The 21,903-nt window shown below is 42.3% G+C and overlaps 1 protein-coding gene across 1 annotated transcript in view; it reads right to left on the bottom strand.

The window, feature by feature from the left end:
* Nucleotides 1-21,903, bottom strand: part of CACNG3 (calcium voltage-gated channel auxiliary subunit gamma 3) — an 88,403-nt gene that overhangs the window by 5,202 nt on the left and 61,298 nt on the right. Inside the window, exons 2-3 of the mRNA XM_037137165.2 lie at nt 3,397-3,480; nt 170-310 (exon numbers count right to left, since the gene is read on the bottom strand). Coding sequence (XP_036993060.1) covers nt 170-310; nt 3,397-3,480 — 225 coding nt within the window. The remainder of the gene's footprint in view (nt 1-169; nt 311-3,396; nt 3,481-21,903) is intronic.

Here is a 21,903-nt window from a genome sequence, read left to right as displayed (position 1 = left end):
CTTCATGCCACCCTTAGCTAGAATGTCAACATCTTTTGTTCTGATTAAAGCTTATGGGCCCTCATTCTTAACATAACAAGTTGAGCATTTTTTTGCTTTTCCTTGTCCCCATGGCCATGGCTTGGGTTTGGTGTCTGTGCAGATCTCAGAGTTGGGGCCAGGTGCTCACCTGCAGAGACGAAAAAGATGCCTGCGCTAAGGATGACATTGTGTCTGCTGCGGTGGAACTCGCTGGCTGCCACACAGAGCCCGCCGAAGAAGAGCAGTGTGACGCTGAGGATGGGGAAGATGCTGGAGGCCCTCACAGCCCCTGCAAAGAGAAGGAGAGAGGGCTCTGCCTAGTCCCTAGCAAGCCCCAGGCCCACTTGCCTGGGCATGGGATGCCTGCAGGAACAGCATGAGAGCTGGAGACAGAGCCTGTGTCTAACACGAGCGTGAGAGCTGTACAGTCACCAGGCGCTGTAATTGGGTACTTTTGCAGTCAATACCCTGAATTTATTAATCATTTCCGTTTTGATTCTATGTTGTATAATGAAGTCTGATGGAGCATCATAGCATACACCGGGAGCTTGGAGCCTTCACTCACATGGGATCCCACCACCCATCACATCACCAACTCCCCTTCTCCTTGGGATGGGTCCTTAGCTGCCACTTCTATGTCCAAAGAATGAACACTGCCACTCTGCACTCCTGGCAGGGGCTGGGAATAGACATAAGGAGAATCAGGATTGGGTACAAGCTCCAGGCACCTTTGAGTGTCCCCGTGCAGAAAGGTATGTGATATTAAATAGCAAATATAAGACACTCTGCTGGGCTAAAAGAGAGAGATTACAAAAGAAAGGAAAATTTTGTTTTACCGACATATTAAACCAGGAGCCCAGGATTTTCATTTTGCACTGGGTCCTGCAAATATATAGCCAACCCTGGTCCCAGGATTCCTATGAGATTAAACACTAGTTACCAAAATGCAGTCTTTTTCCCAGCACACAACTACATTTGTACAGCATTGGGTTGGTGTGTATATTCGAAATATGTGGTTATGAGATGTATAAGCGTGGCTATTTTCCATATGGTACAGGAACCATTTGGTGATTTGTTGGTGGTCAACCCCATTGTACTCCACAAATGTGGTACAGCAAACCCTGAGAACCCTGGATACACTTGTCTGCTTCCCACCAGATGGCTGCCACTGCCAATACTTCTTAAGTTGGTTAGTGTATATTCAGGATTTTCTTTAGCCCAGTGGACAGGGGGTGGCTTCAGAACAAACAGATTTTACTGTCTTCCTTCCTTGTGTCTTCTTTTTAAACTACCTGGGGTTGTTGGGGTCTTTGGGGCAGGGAAGGGACACTTATTCCAGTGTAGTTCCACCATTAGTGTCTGAGAAGGCGTTGGCCAATTTCAGTGTTCTATTATGGAGCATCTCTGGTCCCCAGGACCTGTGGGCAAATAAGCTTTCTGCTGTAAGTTTAAGCTGTCTCTTACTGAACAGCATGCAAAAAGGAGGAAACAGCAGAAAAATCAGTGTGCAGAATCCCACCCTGCTACAGTGTAGTCACACCAGGAACTGTCATCACAAACACTGGGGACCAGAGACCCCTGCAGGAACATGCCCTGGCCCCATGTGGCTGAGTCAGTGGTTCCCATATTCTCAGCAGGAAATTCTTAACCAAGGTCCTCTGAGAGGACCTTGGTTAAGGTCCCTCCTTAACCTCAGCATGGTTCTGTGGCTAATGGTAGAGCATAAGCGGACTGTGGTGAGGATCCCCACATTTCCAGAGGAAGAAACATATTTTGCCGGAAAAACAATGGACTGCTCTGAAGGACTTAAAATCAATTTTGCAAGTTGTGAAATAGAAGTCACAGTTCTATTTAGTCTCCAGCAGGGCAAACATCACAATGTTTCATCAATTAGGGAAGAAAAACGAAGAATGATGAGCAATCTGGTGAAACCCCACTAGGTATGACTTTACAGTCCTTCTCTTTTAAGGGGCCCAAGTAATCTCTGTCATCCCCAAACTTTGGTCAAGCCATGTCTCTAAATATGGCCTTTATTCCCCACACCAAATCTGTTTGGGCTGCTGGCATAATGGCTTCCTAGTAAGCATTTGGGTAAGTCCTCGTAAATGAGTAAGGACTGAAAGGAGATAAATGGTATGTTTATGTTGTAAAAATTATAACATAGTTTTCAAACTGACCCCATACCACTTACATTGTTAAGTGATTAAAGGCTCGTGCATAGACCCACAGCCCATCTGCAGACTAGCAGCCATGAATAGAGCTAAAAATGATTTTAATTGTAAAAACACTTCTTGAGTGATGAGTTACATGCATAATCTGAATGGTACAGCTTCTTGGAGTTTTTATTTTAATAGCAGTTTAAAAAGAAGCAAAAATACTCCCTAATATAATTTATCAATGTCTTAGAATTCTCCTTTCAAGTGAACTATATACACATGCTCATTAAAGAAGTTACATTTAAGTTACATTAAATCCCAAGTTCTCCCTGTGCCTTGGTCAATGTCAGGCCCATGTCTGCAGCTGGACTTCTCCATTGCTCATCTCATACAACAAAAAGAGCTAACGCATATAGCTTCATGATAACGTATTGGTCCTGGAGCTAAGTGTAATGTGCATTAGTTTATTTAATTTTCATGACCCTGTCCCATGGATGCCATTATAATCTCATTTCTGACTAGATAGAGAAAGCTAAGAGATGGAGAGGTAAAGCAGCTTGGCTTTAAAGTGCAGATTGAAGATAAAGTCCAACCCAGCTGGCAGGGAATCAGACAGAGTAAAAGTCCATGTTGACCAGCCTCCAGAGACCTTGCTCTAAGCCACCACACTCTTCGGCCACCCTATGTGCAGTATTTGACAGTCCCACGTAATTTCTGGGGTATGACCTTGGGACAATCCTACAAAGACACTAGCCCTGTCCTAGTAGGATTGAAATAGAAGGAAAGTCAAAGAGAGGTGAATTTTGCTTGCACTTATTCCCCCAAGTCTTGCCCCTTAAGACCTCACCCATTAGCAGTTAGCACTTCATCCATTAGCACTTTTCCCATTAAACACCTCAGATCAGTCCTCTGGGGAAGGTGAAACCTTGAATTCCAGTTAAAGAAAATGCTTTAATTTTCCTCCCATGCAGACTACAAAGAATCTTCAGTTTTCACTTGCCTACATTTTTCCCCCTTCTATTTCTATTCACTGAAATTAGAGACTTAGATATCAGAACTACTTGAAAGTCTCTGTGTAGTAGCAAAGGTCCCCTGAAGGGTCCTATGCGTGTATTAATTTCTAGGAGTGGGTATGAGCAGCCTCAAAGTCCGGGGCAGCTAGGTGACCACAGGGCACCCTTCCCTCCACCCAGGGAGACCAAAGAAGTAGGGAACTTACGAAGGAGATACTCTGCTGTGTCCTGTTCATAGTCAGCATCTTCTGGGAAGTGATCTATTTTCTTGCACACCCCTCGGAAAGCCCCTGTGGAAACAAACATGGTCCTGAACTGGGGTAAAAGGCAGAGCCCTGGGCCCAGTTGGGTCCTCACCCCACATGGCGAAGACCCATTCCTGGTCTTTGCAGGATGTGTGTATGTTGGCCCATCAGCATCTTTCTTAGGGCACAGAAACAAGGCCAGTAGAGGGGAAAAAAAGTCTGAAATTTTCTGTTTCCTAGATTTGGCATGATGTTGGGATCCATTTAGAAGTGCAAAGAAGTATGAAGCCTAAGCAATCATTATTAGGACTGTCTTCTCTTTTCCCTTTTTTCCCCAAGCTGTGATGGAAAACGGGAAAAAGAAGCAGAATTTCCATATACAATTCACCTTCCCATTTTACAGACAATGAAACTGGGCATAGGAATTTTGCTTGTGCTCACACGAGGAAAGAGAAGCATTTGGATTCCAGTTGAGATCTGCTGGCTCCTGCGTGGAGATTCCAGGCACCTCAGGAGTAGTCTGCTGTCTCTGGTAATGGCCACACCTGGCACAGGTCCTTCCCCACCCCCTGCTCTGGCCTAGGACCAGAGTTTGCTGAGCTCTGCTGTGTGGCTCACCACTTTGGGAGGCACAGAACTGTGTGGCTGCATCTTGAGAAAACTGACTGTCAGCATTTCGCTTCCTTTTCTTTCTTCAACATCAGCTTGACTTAACTCGTTGTGGGTGTTTGATAATCGTTGTGGGTGTTTGTTAACTATCCAATTAACCAACCTCTGGGGGCAGCTTAATGGTTCTGCCATTTCTTATGCATGACAAACAATTTCAGAACTTCTTACCACAAACAGCATGGAATTATGCATTACTGTTCTGGTCCCTACCAGCAGAGGTAGCCAGGGAAGTGGTGTCATGGACAGTGGACAAGGTTTAGAATCACATGGGCTTGGCTTTTACTGTGAGAATGAAATAAGATGATGTAGGAAGATGAATTCATTATTTTTGCAAAGATATAGGCATGTCAGAATAATGGCCAACACTTAAAGTGCTTCCAGTGGGCCAGGAGAAGAGCAGAAACCTTACATTTCTTCTTCCATTCACACTTGTCCACTATCCTAGAAGGCAGGGGCTATTCACATTGACAGCTGACAATGAGGTTACCCAGGACCACAGAGGAGCTCCAGGTGTCACAGTTGAAAGTGGGCAATTGGTGTTTAAATCCAATTGAGCCTGTGGTTTTCCCCATTACACTATGAATGGTAGCCATGATTATTATTTGTATTATAATAATAAGAGTATATATTTAACCCTGACTATAAGCAGACTTCAAGCCAGAGGCATTTTACATAAACATGATGCAACATGAAACCATACTCTTGGTTCTGATTCTTTGCCCACCAGGTAAACGATGGACTCAGAAACAAGAAGGGGTGTCCTGGAGAGGAAACTGAAAGACTAAGGAATTTCTTGGAAGAAAGAGAAATTCACAACTTCCTTCCTGATATTGAAAAAGGCCTTTGGTTGTAGTTTCTCTTTTGTTTAGATGTTTGAGGTTCATCCACATGTCCCTATTTGTTTTTAAGCTTCCTCTCCCCTCCAACTGGCTGGATATAAGTTAGAATAATTCACTCACACTGAGCACACACCATATACCACATACCATTCTGGGCACTTGACCTGTGTTATATTCTTTAGCTTTCAAAACAGTCATACAAGGCATCTGGTATTATGATCCTTGTTTTCCAGAGAAGGAAACTGAGGCTTAGTGAAATAAGTGATTTCCCCCAGGACACAGCTCTAAGCATCTCCCTCCAAGGGTAAGTCTGCCTGACTCCAAAGTTCCTACCCATCATTGTGAATCCTTTTCTCTTCAACATGTTTTAGAGTTGGAAGAAAAGTCCTTTGCTAGGTGGCTTTATGATAGTTTTGTAGTCCTTCCACTGTTATTGAACTGGACCAGTGGCTTTTCCATGAACCATGCTTTCCCCACGGTATATTTCAGGAACCACATATACCATGCAGGGCACAGGCAGTGATTGTGGGATCACCTATTGTTAGCTGTCTTACATCCTCCAACAAAGATTTCATGGGAAGAGACAGTTCAGCTGAAGATGAAATGCAAACTCTACTAAAACAGACCAGTCAGAACCATGTGGTAAAAAGGACCTACCCACATGCCTGCATCAGTGTGTGACATGGGCCTTACCCAAGGTGGCCTAAGGCAGCTTAAAACGAGTGAGGGCTTAGAGCTGGCTAAGACTGTAGCTTCCAGAGAAACATCTCTGATTTTGGATGATCTATAGCAGCCCACTACATTTTTTTCAGAGCCTATGAGCTAAGAGTGGTTTTTGCATATTTAGATGGTTGGAAAAAATCAAAAGAAGAATATTTTTTTCATGACATAAAACATATACATGAAATTCAAATTTCAGTTTCGATAAATAAAATTGTATGGAAATACAATCATTTCCATTTGTTTATAGCTTCCACTCTATAACAGAAGAGCTGAGTATTTATTTGTGGCAGAGATGGCAGAGTTAAAAGTAGTTGCTATCCAACTCTAAAAATTTTACTGATCCCTAGTCTAAAGATTTCTGTGCTGTGAGGTAACACAAAGTCTGTGAGAGCAAAAGAGAGCAGAGTCTGAATCTCCCTGAGATTAGAGGACATAATCCAGGTAGCACTTCTAAAGCAGATAATGGCAGGTGGCAAGGATTACAGAATGGTTTGTGTTTTATTGTTTTGTTTTATGTGCAGTATTTTAGTGTATAGGACATGCTTATTGATTTTAAAGAGGGGGGAGAGAAAGGGAGAGAAACATTGATCTACTGCTTCTCATACTTGCCCTGACCAGGAATCGAACCCATAACCTTTCAGTTTACAGGTGACACTCCAGCCAACTGAGCCATACCAACCAGGGCTTGTTGCATTTTTTAAAAAAGTAAATTTGTTTCTGCAATTTAAAATTTAGGATTTGGCTCATGAAAGCCTGATTTACAGCTTCTCTTTGAAAAAAAGTAGCTCTGTCCCATCTGTCCATGTGGCAGCAATCCCTTGCAGATAGACATCCACAGCCCCTTTTCAATGGGTCACAAGAGCTCCAGTTGGCTAGAGTTTCCACCTGGATCTTCAGCACTGGAGGTACCTATGGCAAATTACCTCCCTAAACTCAGATTCTTCTTCTACAGAGTGAAGACAACAGTAGTAACTTCAGAGAATTCTCGTGATAATTAACTGGGGCAGTGATAGAAGTTTCAGTGCCAGTCCCTGTTCTCAGCACTTTACTCATAACTCTTAATCAGGCAATAATGCAAAGCACTTACTACAGTTTCTGACACATGGTAAAAGCTCAATAAATTATCATTATTACTATCATTGCCTTTGGTAGGTATTTTAGGACCAGAAGAGACACACTAGTGCTGCCTTGAGATTTTAAATAGCAATATAAAAGGAAAGAGAAGCAGGAATTTCCCTGAGGATGACTCCACACTGAGAATGAACCTGCTGGCATCTCAAGTAATACACTCATCAAAAAGTGAGCTTAGCCATTTATATAAGTAGCATGTTGCTGGCTCCCAGAAATAACCTCCAATTAGCATTTTCATGTATTTTCTTTCAGGCTTTTTCTCCCCCTGTGCTTTCACATACAAAAGGGTTTATAAAATTGGGATCATACTGTTCTTCTCAATTACATATTCTCATGAGTATTTCCCTGTATCAGTAGAGTTAAGAAAATAGGATGGGGGTGAACTTGCTCATGAACTGCAGAGGATGGAACCAAGAGAGATGTTGACAACACACGCACTGCAAAGATGGAGTTGGATGCAGAGACAAGCACTGTTCTCACGGTTTCAGCTAAGGCACTGGGACAAAGAGAAGCAGAAGCCAGGAATGTGAAACCAGGAAGAGGTGCGGTGGTGGCTGGTCTGGGAGAGAAATACAGTAGTTACAAGTGAGAGGTGATGGGAACCAAGGGTAGGTCAAGGCCAACAGTGAGGCTGTGAGAACCCACTGACCCCAGGTACCTGGGGAAGATGTTTGGCATGGAGGATAAAGCCAGCGGGATTTCCTGAAGTGTTGAAGTACAAATGCAAAGATTGGTTTTGTTGTGACAACAAACTCATCCCGGGTAGAGATGATTGTGCTGATGGTTCATCTCTGGCTCAGACAACGGAAGAATACTTCCTTCATATGAGGAAGGGCACTTCCTTCTTAAAGGTTAACCTTAGAAATATTTCCACTAGAATAAAAAATGAGATATGAATGCCCACTACCACCTCTCTTATACCATGATTCTATAAGGTCTAGAACAAGAAGAAATAAAACAGAATGAATAGTTATAAGCAGAAAATGAATAGTTGTAGAAAAAACAGGATGAAATTATCATTTTTCAAGGTGATAGAATAATCTACTTGGGAAGCTAAAGGCTACTTGCTAGAAAAAAATTTAGAGTGAATGAAAGAGCTCAGTGTGGGGACTTCTTATAAGATACTAAACTACATAATAAAGCTGTAATAAGTAAATCACTGTGGTCCTGACATTTAAAAGTAACATTTATTAGGATATTTTTTCCAATGCAGAGGAATATTATAAAAAATAGGAGAATCCATCTATTCTACATTCCAATAATCCATGTAAAATTAAAAGAATATGTGTATATAGAAAATTCAAACAGTATACATAGAAAGGCATAAGATTAAAACTAAAATCATTTTCCTCATCACCAAAAATTCTCTCACTTAATAACTTAGTAGAGTGATTTTTGTTAACTGAATGTTGAGTGAAATCATGTCTAAGCTAAGATCCACAGGTTAATTAAAAGTTAACTTAAAGTAAGGATGGGTGGCATGTTGCTTCAGGCAACATGTGTGATGAAGAGAAAGAGGGAAAAACTCTTTTGGGAACTGAAGCAGTTAAGGTGTTCAGAAACTCAAAGATCATTGGTCAGAGGAACAGATCCAGTGGTTACAAGTGAGAAGTGATGAGGTGATGTGAACCTGGGAGGGCAGGTCTGAGAACTGGGTTGTGACCATTGGTTTATTCAACCTTTGTCCTCTCTCCTTCCTTCCTTCTTTCTTTCACTCCCTTCTTCCAAATTTAATAGGCACCCACAGTGTACTAGAGCTATTTTAAGTCCTAAGAATTTACTAGTGGCCAAGACAAAAGATTCTGGTCCTCAGAACTTACATTTTCATTGGGGAGAGCATCTATAGACTACTGAGTAAACGAACAGGACAACTGCACTTTGAAGGAAACACAACAGGATGATGTGGTGTCCACTACGCATTGGGTGAGGGCAGGCGGTGGGCCATTTTGGGTAGGTGGGTCTGGGAGGACATTTGAGCTCAGACCTGAGTAAAGGGATATGCAGAGCCAGGGAAAGGACTTTCCAGGCCAAGGGGCTGCCAGTGCAGAGGCTCTCCAAGGTGGGAGTGGCTTGGTTAATTTGAAGAACAAAAGGAAGGTCTGCAGGACAAAAGTGGGCCTATGGTGGTGGTCTCACCAGACCCAACAGCGGCCCTCCTAGTGATCCCTTCAGCAATGGAGTCTCTGGAATTTCTAGTAGGAGGTTGGGTTCCACAAGGACCAAGTTTAATGTCATCTCTTCCTTGGGATTGGGATGACCAAAAGGACTGAAGTGGTCCTGAGTAGCTTCCAAACAAGGAAGGTGGTAAGGGTGGGGAGGGAGTCTGGAGAACATGATATTCATGTTTTTAACTCTTAGAGCCCTTGTCACAAATGTCCAGGAAAAAATAGTGCTTTCACGTTCTATGGTTCAGCCCCCAATCTAAGTATTTCCCTTCAGACTCCAGCAGCATGGGCCCTAACCTCATCCTAGGACACAGCCAGCAACAGTCATGAAGAAGGATGACTGCTCAGGTGTGAATTTTTACAAGTCAGATTCTCTTCAGCAGGTATGTATTTGACCTCTAGAGGTGTCATGCCATGCAGTGGTCACAGCATGAGCTTTGGGGCCTCAGGCTTCAATTCAAATCTCTGTTTCACTACTTACGAATTTACTCAGGTGATTTTGGCTGAGTTAATTATTTCCCTGAGCCTTGATCTTCTTATTTCTAAAATATGGATAATCTGAAGAATGTTGGAAGTTTTTGAAGAAATAATTATTTGGTCAGTTGTTTGTTCAGGGCTTCCTGGGTCTTCCTCACAACCCAGTGAAGCAGGCACCACCTGGGCATAGGGTGGTGTGAGGAGCATGGATTCTGGGGCCAGACTACCTGAGTTTGAATGCTGGCTGTGCCACATATTAGCTGCATGTTACTTAATTCATATGTGTCTCATTCCACATTTGTAAACTGAGAGTAACAACAGTATCCAGCTCATGAGGTTCTGATGATGATAAGAAGAGGAAATATTTGTTGAGTGCTTTAGAGTGATGCTTACTTAGCACATGGTAAGTATTATGTAAGTGTATGTTAATTTAATAAATACACTTATAGATGGGGAAACTGAGGCATAAACCAAGGTCTTTCTAACCCCAGGGCCTGAGTGTTTAGAAAAATTCTCTGAATAGTACTAACACAGCAGTGGGTACCAAGAAAAGGGTTAACAAGAAACAACTATTAATGCTATTAGCATTTCTATTTTGGGAATGGGGGTGGGAGGACACCAGTCCTTTCTTTGCCCTCATGTAGACACATATATGCATATGTGCAGATCTATGTGTGTGGGTGCTTGCGTGTGGGTGTACACACATAGGATAATGCAGGCAAGGAGCCTGAGGAGGCATCACACTCCAGTAGGAATAGGTTTAGCCCACCTGCTATGCCAAGTTTGAGTGAGGGCCAGACAGAGCTTTTCTGGGTGATGTAAATACAGCTCTGCATTTAGTTTTCATCTTCAAGTCAGGAAATACTGGACCTAGGCAGAGAAGCCTGGAGAAGTGCAAGTGTCATCCAAGGCTCCACTTTCACAAGTTTGCAGTCCTGAAGGAAGACTTTGAATGGGGGTGGGGTATAGCAGTGTCCTGGACATCCTTTCTCCAGTGGGAGGAGAGAACATTAGCAGAGCTTCTCAATGGTCTTTCGAGAGGGACTCTCCTGTGACCCGTTCACATGGGTGGCCCCACGGCAGGATTTGGTGGCTGTGGTACCAGCCAACCCAGAAAAGGGACACTACTTCTGAGAAGTCTCTGGATAGCTACCGTGTGCTCAGAATGAGGTAGACTCCCTCTTACCAGCCTATCTAGCCCAGCAACAGTGCCAGAACCTGGTTCAGCCCAGAACTGCAGCCAACATAGGGCCCAGAGCTTGACACCCATCTCAGCCAGAAGTCCCACTCAAATTCTAGGCTTGAAAGTCCAGCTCAGAGCCCCAAACCAAAGCTGATCAGAGACTAGGGCACTGGATCCAGCAATATAGGCTTTGGTTAGGCTCCCATTATGATGAATTTGCCTTGAGAAACCAGGAAAGAGGAAAAAAGATCAAGTTTGCCTATGCCCCTGGGTACTTGGGTTAAGAAAGCAAAAATAACTGCCTAACTATACAAATGTTCAGTTTCCTGGTGTTAGAGCATATTTTTATTATCTGCGGATAAGGATACCTTAAAACACGTTTCCAATGAAGGCTGCACATGGGGAGGTGAGTCAAATGCTGATGCACAGTTCTACCCCCAGGGATTCTTACTCAGGCCATCTAGATTTTTCAGAACTCCCCAGGAAGGCTGAACTGTCCAGCTGATATTGAAAAACACAGCCCCCAGGTGAATTTACTTAAAATTAGGGGCCATTATTTCATAATAAATAATGAACTTCAAAGATATGCTTCCAAGTTTCTCTTGAAAATAAAATGATTGTTAATGAAAATGTGTTTATTTTGTCCTATCTTTTCTAACCATGCACCAGGGTAAACAAAGAAGGAAGCCATGATGCTTTTTGGTGGTAGGGCTAATAATTTTTTTAATAAAGTTGCATGATGGTCCAATATTAAATTCTTCACTTTCCCAGATGAATTGTAAGGTTTGACTTTCACAACAGGATCATAAAGTGGGTCATTTTTGCAAAACATATTTGAGCATGTCATCAGTTTTCTCAAGGGCTTCTCTAAATCCTTTGATATTCAAGGCACCATATATGCCTATCATATTATTCTTATTGACCATCTCTTTCTTCCATTGTTACTTGGTGTCCCTCTGCCAGGCTCTCACTGTCCGTGTTTGGCATGTCACATCACTCCAGGAGACCCCTAATGTCCCTCACATTCATTTCATGATGTCCTGTGTGTTTTTCTAGATATGCAATCTCTCTTTGCAATTGTTTGCCTCTTGTTTGCATTGTACTGTCATATGTTGACAAGACTCGTCTATCAGAATACTATCAGACACAGACTGTGAACTGCAGAACAGTAAGTGGGGCTGGCTGTGGGGTGGGGATGCATCTGAGTAGAGACTGGTTTCTTAAGTGGCAAGGCGATTAATGCACATATTCATAGTAAGATCTAGTTTGCTTGCTTGTCCATTCAGCCTCACATGTGCAAGGGTTCGGATAATGAACTCACCATAGTGAGGACCCTGAACTAAACTTGGTTTCTGAGCAAGATGAAGGACTTAGCCATAACTATGGCTACAGCTTCTAATAAGAGAACCATAGGAGTGAGTGAGTTAAGGAGAAATAACCCCCCTCTTCTGATGTTACTGAACTGCTGTCAGTGCACAATGCTGATTAACTCTTTTCTTTGACAGATGTCTACTGAGGTAACCACTTCACATTAAGTAGCATTTTAGGCACATGGAGTTTGTTAGTTAACTAAACAGACTAGGTTCCAGATCTCAAGGCTGTTATATTCTAGTAGGGAGACACCTGCAGTAAATGAGTACATTTATTAATTATAATTTTATTTGTAGTATTATTAAATATATCAAATACAATGATAAGTATATTCATTATTATTTATTACAAATATATTTAAACCTAATTATAAATACACTTAAGTATAATTATATTTATTATGAATATACTTAAATATAATAAACATTTACTATAAATATACTCAAATAAAATTATAAATATATTAATTATTGTTTATTCATTAAACAAATGTTTCTATAAAAAGAAAAAGGTAATTTCAGATAGTGATAAGTGCCACAAAAATAATGAACCTTATTTTTTATTTGCATATTTTACTTTATTTATTTTGGGGTGGTTATATTACTTTTTAAAAATTATTTTATTGTTGTTCAATTACAGTTGTCTGCATTTTCCTCCCCAACACTTCCGCCCACCCCAGCTAAACCCACCTCCCTTCCTTGCTTCCATCCTCTCTTTTGGTTTTGTCCATGTGTCCTTTACAGGAAAATGGGGGGTCCCTGTAAACCCTTCCCCCATTGTCCCCTTCCCTCTCCTCTGGCTATTGTTAGATTGTTCTTAATTTCAATGTCTCAGGTTATATTTTGTTTGCTTTTTTCTTTTGTTGATTATGTTCCAGTTAAAGGTGAGATAATATGGTATTTGTCTCTCACCACCTGGCTTATTTCACTTAGCATAATGCTCTCCAGTTCCACCCATGCTGTCACAAAGAGTAGGAGCTCCTTCTTTCTTTCTGCTGTGTACTATCCCATTGTATAAGTGTACCATAATTTTTTTATCCACTCATTTACTGATGGGCACTTAGGTTGCTTCCAGCACTTGGCTATTGTAAATTGTATTGCTATGAGCATTGCGATGCAAAAGTTCTTTTGGACTGGTGTTTCAGGATTCTTAGGATATAATCCTAACAGTGGAATTGCTGTGTCAAAAGGCAGTTCCATTTTTAGCTTTCTAAGGAAACTCCATACTGTTTCCCACAGTGGCTGCACCAGTCTGCATTCCACCAACAGTGCACTAGGGTTCCCTTTTCTCCACATTCTCTCCAACATTTGTTGATTCATTTAAAATGGCCATTTTGACTGGTGTGAAGTGGTGTCTCATTGTGGTTTTAGTTTGCATCTTTCTGCAGGGTAGCGATGCTGAGTATCTTTTCATATGTCACTGGGCCTTCTGTATGTCCTCCTTGGAGAATTGTCTGTTCAAGCCTTTTGCCCATTTTTCAATTGGGTTGCTTGTCTTCTTAGAGTGGAGTCATTTGAGTTCTTTATATATTTTGGAGATCAAACCCTTGTCCAAGATATCATTAGCAAATATGTTTTCCCATATAGTTGGTTCTCTTTTCATTTTAATACCATTTTCTTTAGCCACGCAGAAGCTTTTTATTTTGATGAGATCCCATTTGTTTATTCTTTCCTTTATATCCCTTGCTTTAGGGGACATATCAGTGAAGATGTTGCTGCATGGAATGTCTGAGATTTTCCTGCCGATGTTTTTCTCTAGGATTTTTATGGTGTCATTAATTATATTTAAGTCTTTATCCACCTTTATCCACCTTTGCCACTTTTATCCACCTTTTCCACCATATACAAAAATTATTTTTATGTATGGTGTAAGCTGGTGATTGAGTTTCATTTTTTTTTACATGTAGCTGTCCAGATCTCCCAACACCATTTGTTGAAGAGGCTATTTTACTCCATTTTATGCTTTTTCCCCCTTTGTCAAATATTAATTGACCATAGAGACTTGGGTTTATTTCTGGGCTCTCTGTTCCACTGGTTTATGTGTCTGTTCTTATGCCAGCACCAGGCTGTTTTGATTACAGTAACATAGTTTGATATCAGGTATTGTAATCTCTCCTACTTTGTTCTTCTTTCTCCAAAGTGCTGCAGCTATTAGGGGTCATTTATGGTTCCATATAAATTTCTGAAATTAAACCTTATGTTATTAAGGAGAGAGAGTGACTCAGGGAGGACAGGAGGGCCAATCATGAGTTTGGGTGAACAGGGAAAACCTCTTGGAGAAGGGAACTTGAATGGCAAGATGAAGCCACCCATGGGAAGATTTGAGAGATGAGCTTACTAGGAAAAGTGCACAGCAAGTGCAAAGGCCTGGGGAAGGGTAATGCTTAGTGTGTTTCTGGAACCAAGACAATCATAAGCAACTGTAGCAGAGTGAGTGAGGAGAAGTGAAATGAGACCAGATCCATAAACAAGCCAGATGATGGATCACGCCTTACAGGTCAGGTGAGAGGCTGGGAAGGAGTATGGTCCACATGTTTGGAGGGGGTTAAACATGTGACAAGCATAATCTGATTTTTAGTTTTAAAATGACTCTTGGATGCCAGGGGCTTGCAGGGGAGCAGGAATGGAAGTGTATTTTCAGAGGCATCACCGAAAGCCATCATGACGCTCTGAAGATGTGATTGGTGATGAGGGCAGAACAGCAGTCCAGCCAGTGTCCTGCCCCATCCACTTAGAGAGAGATGCTCAGCAGAAAAAGTGTCCTGCCTTGGAACCAAGTACAGGAAATCTAATAGAAAGAAGGGACTGTGTTTCCTGCACCGTTCTGTACCCAGGTTAGCAGGCCTGCTTTATTTCCAAAAAGCCTGATGTTGAGAGATGTGCTTTATCAGCCCATTGGGTGGGTTTGGGGTAAAATGACTTCTCCGGTCCTAATTATTTAGTTAATTCAGGTCCAGCTGGAACACTGACCTAGCCCCAGAGCTAGCTCTCAGCCATTCTTGGAGAACAGAGCCCAGGGCCCAGCACAGAGCCCTGCCCATCCTGGCTAAGACCATAGTTCTAGCGTAGTTGTGTGTTCTAGATCTCCTTGCCACCTGTCACCCAATGAAGTCCCTGGGGTAGAATTAGCCAGCTAGACAGCTTTGTGTAGTAGTACCAGCTAAGCAGGAGTGCAGGGAGAGATAATGAGAATTGGAAATTATTTGGTGTTTGACTTTTACAAACGAGCATTCAAATATCATGGAAAAATTAGAAGTGTGTTGACTTTCCTTATTTAATGGCTTACTATTATTATTTTAATGATGGATTATCTCTGAGGGTGGGGTAGTCACCATAATCATTTTAGTGCATCTAAAATCCTTCTTAATCCTGCTTTGGGAGGCAGTAATAGTCAAGAATTCATCAGTTTTTCAGACCACATGGCAGCTGTGGCTATGCCAGGGGCTCAGGGGAGAGGGCTGTGGCCTCTTTACCTCTGCTGCTTTTAGGTGGGCTCTTATTAGAAAAAAAGCACAATCCTGGGACCCTTATATGATACACTGACTCAGATGGAGTCTGAAAACCTGTACTTTTATAGCAGTCACCTGTAGGATTCTAATGCCATGTTCTGTAGCCAGGTGGACACTTGGCCAATCATATGCACAAAAGACTTGGCCTCTGTGGGTATTTGAGACCTTGGCTGGAACACAGGCCAGCTAGGTTTGGGGGTTTGTAGGGTTTGTAGGGTTTGTAGAGAGTGATTCTCTCTTATGAAATCTGAGGTTGAGACCATATGTTTGAGTTTCCTCAACAAAAGAGCATCACATAGCCCTTGTACTTGGTCTCACATTCCCAGGTGCCAGCAGACTTTGATGTCACTCCCAAATGCAGCTCTGCATACAGTCACAGGAACACACTAATATTCACTAGGCAACTTTGATCCTGTTCCTCATCACCAAATCCTCCATTTGTACTCTAACTCCTATAAGTAGCATTTAAACGGTACAATTACAGTATCATGTGTGGGTGTGTGGGGTTCAAAAGATAATTCTTTCTTTTAAAAATTTTTAGAGGATTTTTCTTTATTTCACTTAGTGTAACCTTCATTTCTTCCTGGGTCTTTTTGTCTAAAGATTTTATTTATTTACTTTTAGAGAAATTGGAAGGGAGGAACAGAGGGAGGAAAACATCAATGTGTGGTGCCTCTCCTGCACCACAAATGGGGACCTGGCCTGCAACCCAGGCTTGTGCTCTGACTGGGAATCAAACCAGCAACCCTTTAGTTCACAGGCTGGCCAATCTACAGAGCCACATCAGCCAGGGCAAATATTATTCTTTTTAATATATTTTTAAAAATATATTTTATTGATTATGCTACTACAGCTTTCCCATTTTCTTCTCTTCACTCCCCTCCACCCTGCACACCCTCTCCCACCCACACATTCCCCTCTTTAGTTCATGTCCATGTGTCATACTTGTAAATTCTTTAGCTTTTACATTTCCTATACTATGCTTACCCTCCCCCTGTCTATTTTCTACCTACCATCTATGCTACTTATTCTCTATACCTTTTCCCTTCTCTCCTCCCACTCCCCTGTTGCTAACCTTCCATGTGATCTCCATTTCTATGGTTCTGTTCCTGTTCTAGTTGTTTGCTTAGTTTGTTTTTGCTTTTGCTTTAGGTGTGGTTGTTAATAAGTGTGAGTTTGCTGTCATTTTTACGGTACATGTTTTTTATCTTCTTTTTCTTAGATAAGTCCCTTCAAAATTTCATGTAATAAGGGCTTGGTGATGATGAACTCCTTTAACTTGACCTTATCTGAGAAGCACTTTCTCTGCCCTTCCTCTAAATGAAAACTTTGCTGGATAGAGCAATCTTGGATATGGGTCCTTGCCATTCATGAGTTGGAATACTTTCCAGTCCCTTCTTGCCTGTAAGGTCTCTTTTGAGAAATCAGCTGACAGTCTGATGAAAACTCCTTTGTAGGTAACTCTGTTCTTTTGCTGCTTTTCAGATTCTCTCCTTATCTTTAATCTTGGCTAATGTAATTATGATGTGCCTTGGTGTGTTCCTCCTTGGGTCCATCTTCTTTGGGACTCTGAGCTTCCTGGACTTCTTGGAAGTCTATTTCCTTTGCCAGATTGGGGAAACTCTCCTTCATTATTTGTTCAAATAACTTTTCTACTTGTTGCTCTTCCTCTTCCCCTTCTGGTACCCCTATAATTTGGATGTTGGAACATCTAAAGACGTCCTGGAGGCTCCTAAGCCTCTCCTCATTTTTTTGAATTCTTGTTTCTTTATTCTTTTCTGATTGGATGTTTCTTCCTTCCTTCTGGTCCACACCGTGAATTTGAGCCCCAATTTTGTTTCCATCACTATTGGTACCCTGTACATTTTTCTTTATTTCACTTAGCATAGCCTTCATTATTTCATCTAGTTTGAGACTAAATTCAACCAATTCTGTTAGCATCCTGATTACCACTGTTTTGAAGTGTGCATCTGATAGGTTGGCTATCTCTTTGTTGCTTCGTTGTTTTTTTTCTGAAGCTTTGATCTGTTCTTTCATTTGGGCCATTTTTTTTGTCTTGACTTGCCTGTTACTTAGTGAGGAGCAGAGCCTTAGGTGTTTATCCAGGTGGGGCAACGCAGTCGCTGGGTTGTGATGTTGTATATGGGGGAGGGGTCCAAGAGGGAACAATGGTGCTTGCTCTGCTCTCTGTCAGATTTCAATCACTTCCCCCACTTCCCACAAGCAAATTGGGCCCTTCTGGTGCTGATCCCTATGTGGATGGGTTTGTGTACATTCTAGGACCCTGTGGGTCTCTCCAACAAACTCTCCTGTGAGGCTGGGAGTTTCTCCTAGAAACTTTAACCTCCACAGGTGTTTTTTAATTGGTGTTTTGATGCTTTATTTCCCCACGCTGGGACCCTGGGTTGCATGGTCTGTATTGCTCCCCAGTTTTGCCTGGTTTATCAGTGTGAGAATGCAGGACTGGATGCACCACATCCCTCTACAATCCACTGTCTTGTGGGTCCACCAGCTGCCACCTTGCGCGCCCTGGGTCTGCCCGCTGCTGCCTTTCACACTGGGTCTGCCAGCTGCCCTGCCTAGAGCCCTCTCTATCCCACCTCCCTGACTCTGCCCATCCTACCAATCTGGATGAATGTGTCTGCTTTAACTCCTTGGTTGTCAGACTTCCATACAGTTCAATTTTCTGTCAGTACTGGTTGTTTTTTGTTTTTAAATTGTTGTTCTTATTTTGGTTGTGTAAGGAGGGACAGTGTGTCTGCCTATGCCTCCATCTTGGCCAGAAGTCTCTAGATTTTATTTTTTAAAGCAGTTTTAGGTTCAATGTAAATTGAGAAGAAGGTGCAGAGATTTCCCATACGCCCCTGGCCCCCACACAGGCACAGCCTCCCCCATTATAAACATCCCCCACCTGATGGTACATTTGTGACAGTAGGCAAACTTACACTGATACATCATTACAATGGAAATTTAATAGTTGACATTAGGATTCACTCTTAGTATTGTACATTCTATGGGTTTAGACAAATGTATAATGACAAGTATCCACTATTTAAGTATCATACAGATTAGTTTCACAGTCCTAAGTATTCTCTGTGCTCTGTCTCTCCATCCCTCTGTCTTCCTTAATACCTGGCAAAATTAGTGTTTTTACTGTCTCTATAGTTGCCGTTTCCCCAGAGTATCGTATAGTTGGAATTATACAGTATGTAGCCTTTTCGGATTTCCTTCTTTTCACTTAGTCAGATGCATTTCAGGTTCATCTATGTCTTTTCACAGTTTGATAGCTCATTTACTTTATCACTAAATAATATTCCATTGTCTGGATGGACCACAGTTTATTTATCCATCACCCATTGAAGGACATTTTGGTTGCCTCCAAGTTTTTGTAATTATGAGTAAAGCTGCTATAAACATCTGTGTGCAGGTTATTGTGTGAAAATAAATACCTAGGAACATTTGGGTAAATACCAGGGTGTGTGATTATGGTAAGAGTATGTTTAGTTTTGTAACAAATTGTCAAACTGTCTTCCTGCCTCATTTTGCATTCTCACCATCAGTGAATGAGAGTTCCTGTTGCTTCATACCTTTGTCAGCATTTGGTGTCAGTGTTAATGGATTTTGGCCATTCTAACAGGTATGTGGTGGTATCTTCATGTTTTAGTTTGCATTTTCCTGATGATGTGTAATGCAGAGCATCTTTATGTGCTTACTTGCCATATCAATATCTTCTTTGGCCCATTTATTAATCAGGTTGTTTTCTTACTGTTGAATTTTAAAGAGTTTTTTGTATATTTTGGATAACAGTCCCTTATTAGATGTATCTTTTGCAAATATTTTCCTCCCAGTCTGTGGCTTATCTTCTCATTTTCTTGACATTGTCTTTTCAAAAGTTATTTTTTAAACTCTAATTTGGCACTTACTTTATTAAAAATTAATCCAAAGGAGTTTTTTTTTAGTGGCATCTCAATTTATGAGTAATCTAGACTCAGATTTCTGCCCCCTGTAAACATGTTGCAGAATCAATCCTACGAAACTGAAACATATGTTTAAACTTTCTACAGAAGGCCACACTTTCTTACCTTTTGGGCCATTCTGACTCTTCTCACATGAGAAAGGGGAGAGAGAGTTCTCTGGACCCATTCCAGCTACCTTGGGCTTCTCATTTCAACCTTCACCAGTCAGCTCTGCTAGGTGCTAACAGATTTGCTCCTGAGCAAATTCATCCTAAGCCCTGACATTTATCCAGCATCTTTTACTCTTATGTTCATTAAGCATGGGTGGCTGCCATGGCAACCATTAACTGCACCTGACATTCAGGAATAGTTCTGACGTTTGGACTAACTACCACACTGGGACTCAGTTCTGCAAAATGAAGAACTTGGCCACCTTCCTGTAGCCTCTGTGACGTCATGGTTTCTCCCTTGCCTCTCATAATTTGGGACTTTGTGTGAATGATGGCCCCAGGAGTGGAGCAGTATACCACTTGCACAACTGTACATAGGCTATTTTGCAAATTGCAGACTAAATAGGTAGGTGTCATGAACAAAGATCTGGACATAAATATGTCTCAATAAGCATAGGAAAAGATTGAGAAAGTTACTTTCAACAGTGACTGCCTATGTATATTGGAGAGAGAATGGACTTTGAATGACAGAATGGGGGATAACTTTCACCTCTTATTCTTTGTTTTTTTTTTAAAGATTTTATTTATTTATCTTTAGAGGGGAAGGGGGAAAGGAGAGATGGAAAGAAACATCAATGTATGATTGCCTTTTGTGCGTCCCCTGCTGGGAACTGGCCTGCAGGGAACCTGCCTGCAACCCAGGCATGTGCCCTGACTGGGAATCGAACCACAATTGTCTGGTTCGCAGCCCGCGCTCAATCCACTGAGCTACACCAGCCAGGGCTATTCTTTGTTTTTAAAGTAAATTTTGAATCAATTTTACTGTTTTAGCTCTATTTCCCTATATTTTTTCATATTTAAAAGCATGGGTAATATATAAGAAAAAATTTAACTGATCACTGTCTGGCATGGGTTTGTGTTTTCAATAAAAACAGCCACTAAAGGAGAAGATGAGGCGATCAAGAGTATGTCTGATAGGGAGAGACAGGTTACAAAGCTAAAAGAAGCTGGCCATAGAGCTTATAGCTTGTCTTGGCAGTTTCTGGTGTGTACCGAAGGGTGACCCAGGGTGAGATGCTAACGAGACTATAGAGCTGTCAGAAGTGCTGTTTGGGCTGTGTTTCTCTGGGGCATCTGGAGATAGTCTCCTGTTTCTCACCTCACTGAGGAATTGTGCTGATGTGAGAGTTTCAATCCTAGTAGGAGATTAGGAGTCATCAGCAGTGAATGGAGTGGTCATGGGGGTGACTATATGTGAGATCTGGGACATTGTTCTCTCATTTGTTCACAAGAGGGTCTGTGGAGTGACTGCTGCATGCTAACCACCTGCCTGGCTCCAGGGGTGTAGAGGACCAGAAGATGAACAAAATCTCACTGTTGGGGTGGGAGAGAGAAGGAACAAGCTTATTACTGCGTGGGCAGGGGAGAATGCTATGAAGGAAATCAACAAAGCACCATGATGGCCAGTCACTCACGGGGGAGCTGGGTGAAGCCTCTAGAAGAGGTATCTAAGCTAAGGCCAGACACTGAATCCTAAGGACAAGAGGGAGACATCCTGGTGGGGTGACCGACAAGTGCAGGGGCTCAGAGGCTGGAATCCCTGAGTCCCATGAGCCCTCCTTTTGGGCAGTACTTCTCAAACTTCAGGAGATGCAGAATCTCCTGGGTGGGGGGTAGCTAATTAAAATACAAATTCTGCAGAGATTCTGGTTTAGTAGGTCTAGGGTGGGACCCAAGGATCTGCCTTTTAACAAATTCCCAAGAGACACTGATGCTGCTAATTTAGGGCACCACCCCACTTACAATGCTCCCTGAGGGAAGCTTGCCATTTTTTTTCAGCCATTGGTGCCATCTACAAATACAGACATCCCCACCCAGGGTGGTGGGGGTGTGCAGTCAGTCTCCCTGGGCTTCCAAACCTGCAAACACTGCAGATGCCAAAATCAGACTGCAGTCTCTCCAGGCCTCAGTCTCCTATAGCCACCTCACAGCCTGAGCAGAAATGAGGAGATCCATTATGTCCAGTGCTGTGGCTCTGGGTTCCAAGGTAGCCCTGCCTGAGCCTAGTCATACCTGTTCCTTGTGGACTGTGGCTCCTCCATGTTCTGCCTGTGGTGGCTGGAGCAGGCTAAGGAGCAAACCCCACCTCCCATCATCTGATTCATGTATTTAAGAGCCTCAGAGAGAGCCAGCCTGGGGGGATCACACTCAGGTTCAGAGTCCAGGCCCAGGAATAAGCCAACCCCAAGTTCAAACCTGCCTCTAACTCTTCTTGC

This window comes from Artibeus jamaicensis, unplaced genomic scaffold (assembly GCF_021234435.1).
Source record: "Artibeus jamaicensis isolate MK-2021 breed Jamaican fruit bat unplaced genomic scaffold, CSHL_Jam_final contig_700, whole genome shotgun sequence".
Lineage (NCBI taxonomy): Eukaryota > Metazoa > Chordata > Mammalia > Chiroptera > Phyllostomidae > Artibeus > Artibeus jamaicensis.
Note: the sequence above shows the minus strand (reverse complement) of the source record. Positions and strands in the feature narration are given on the sequence as shown.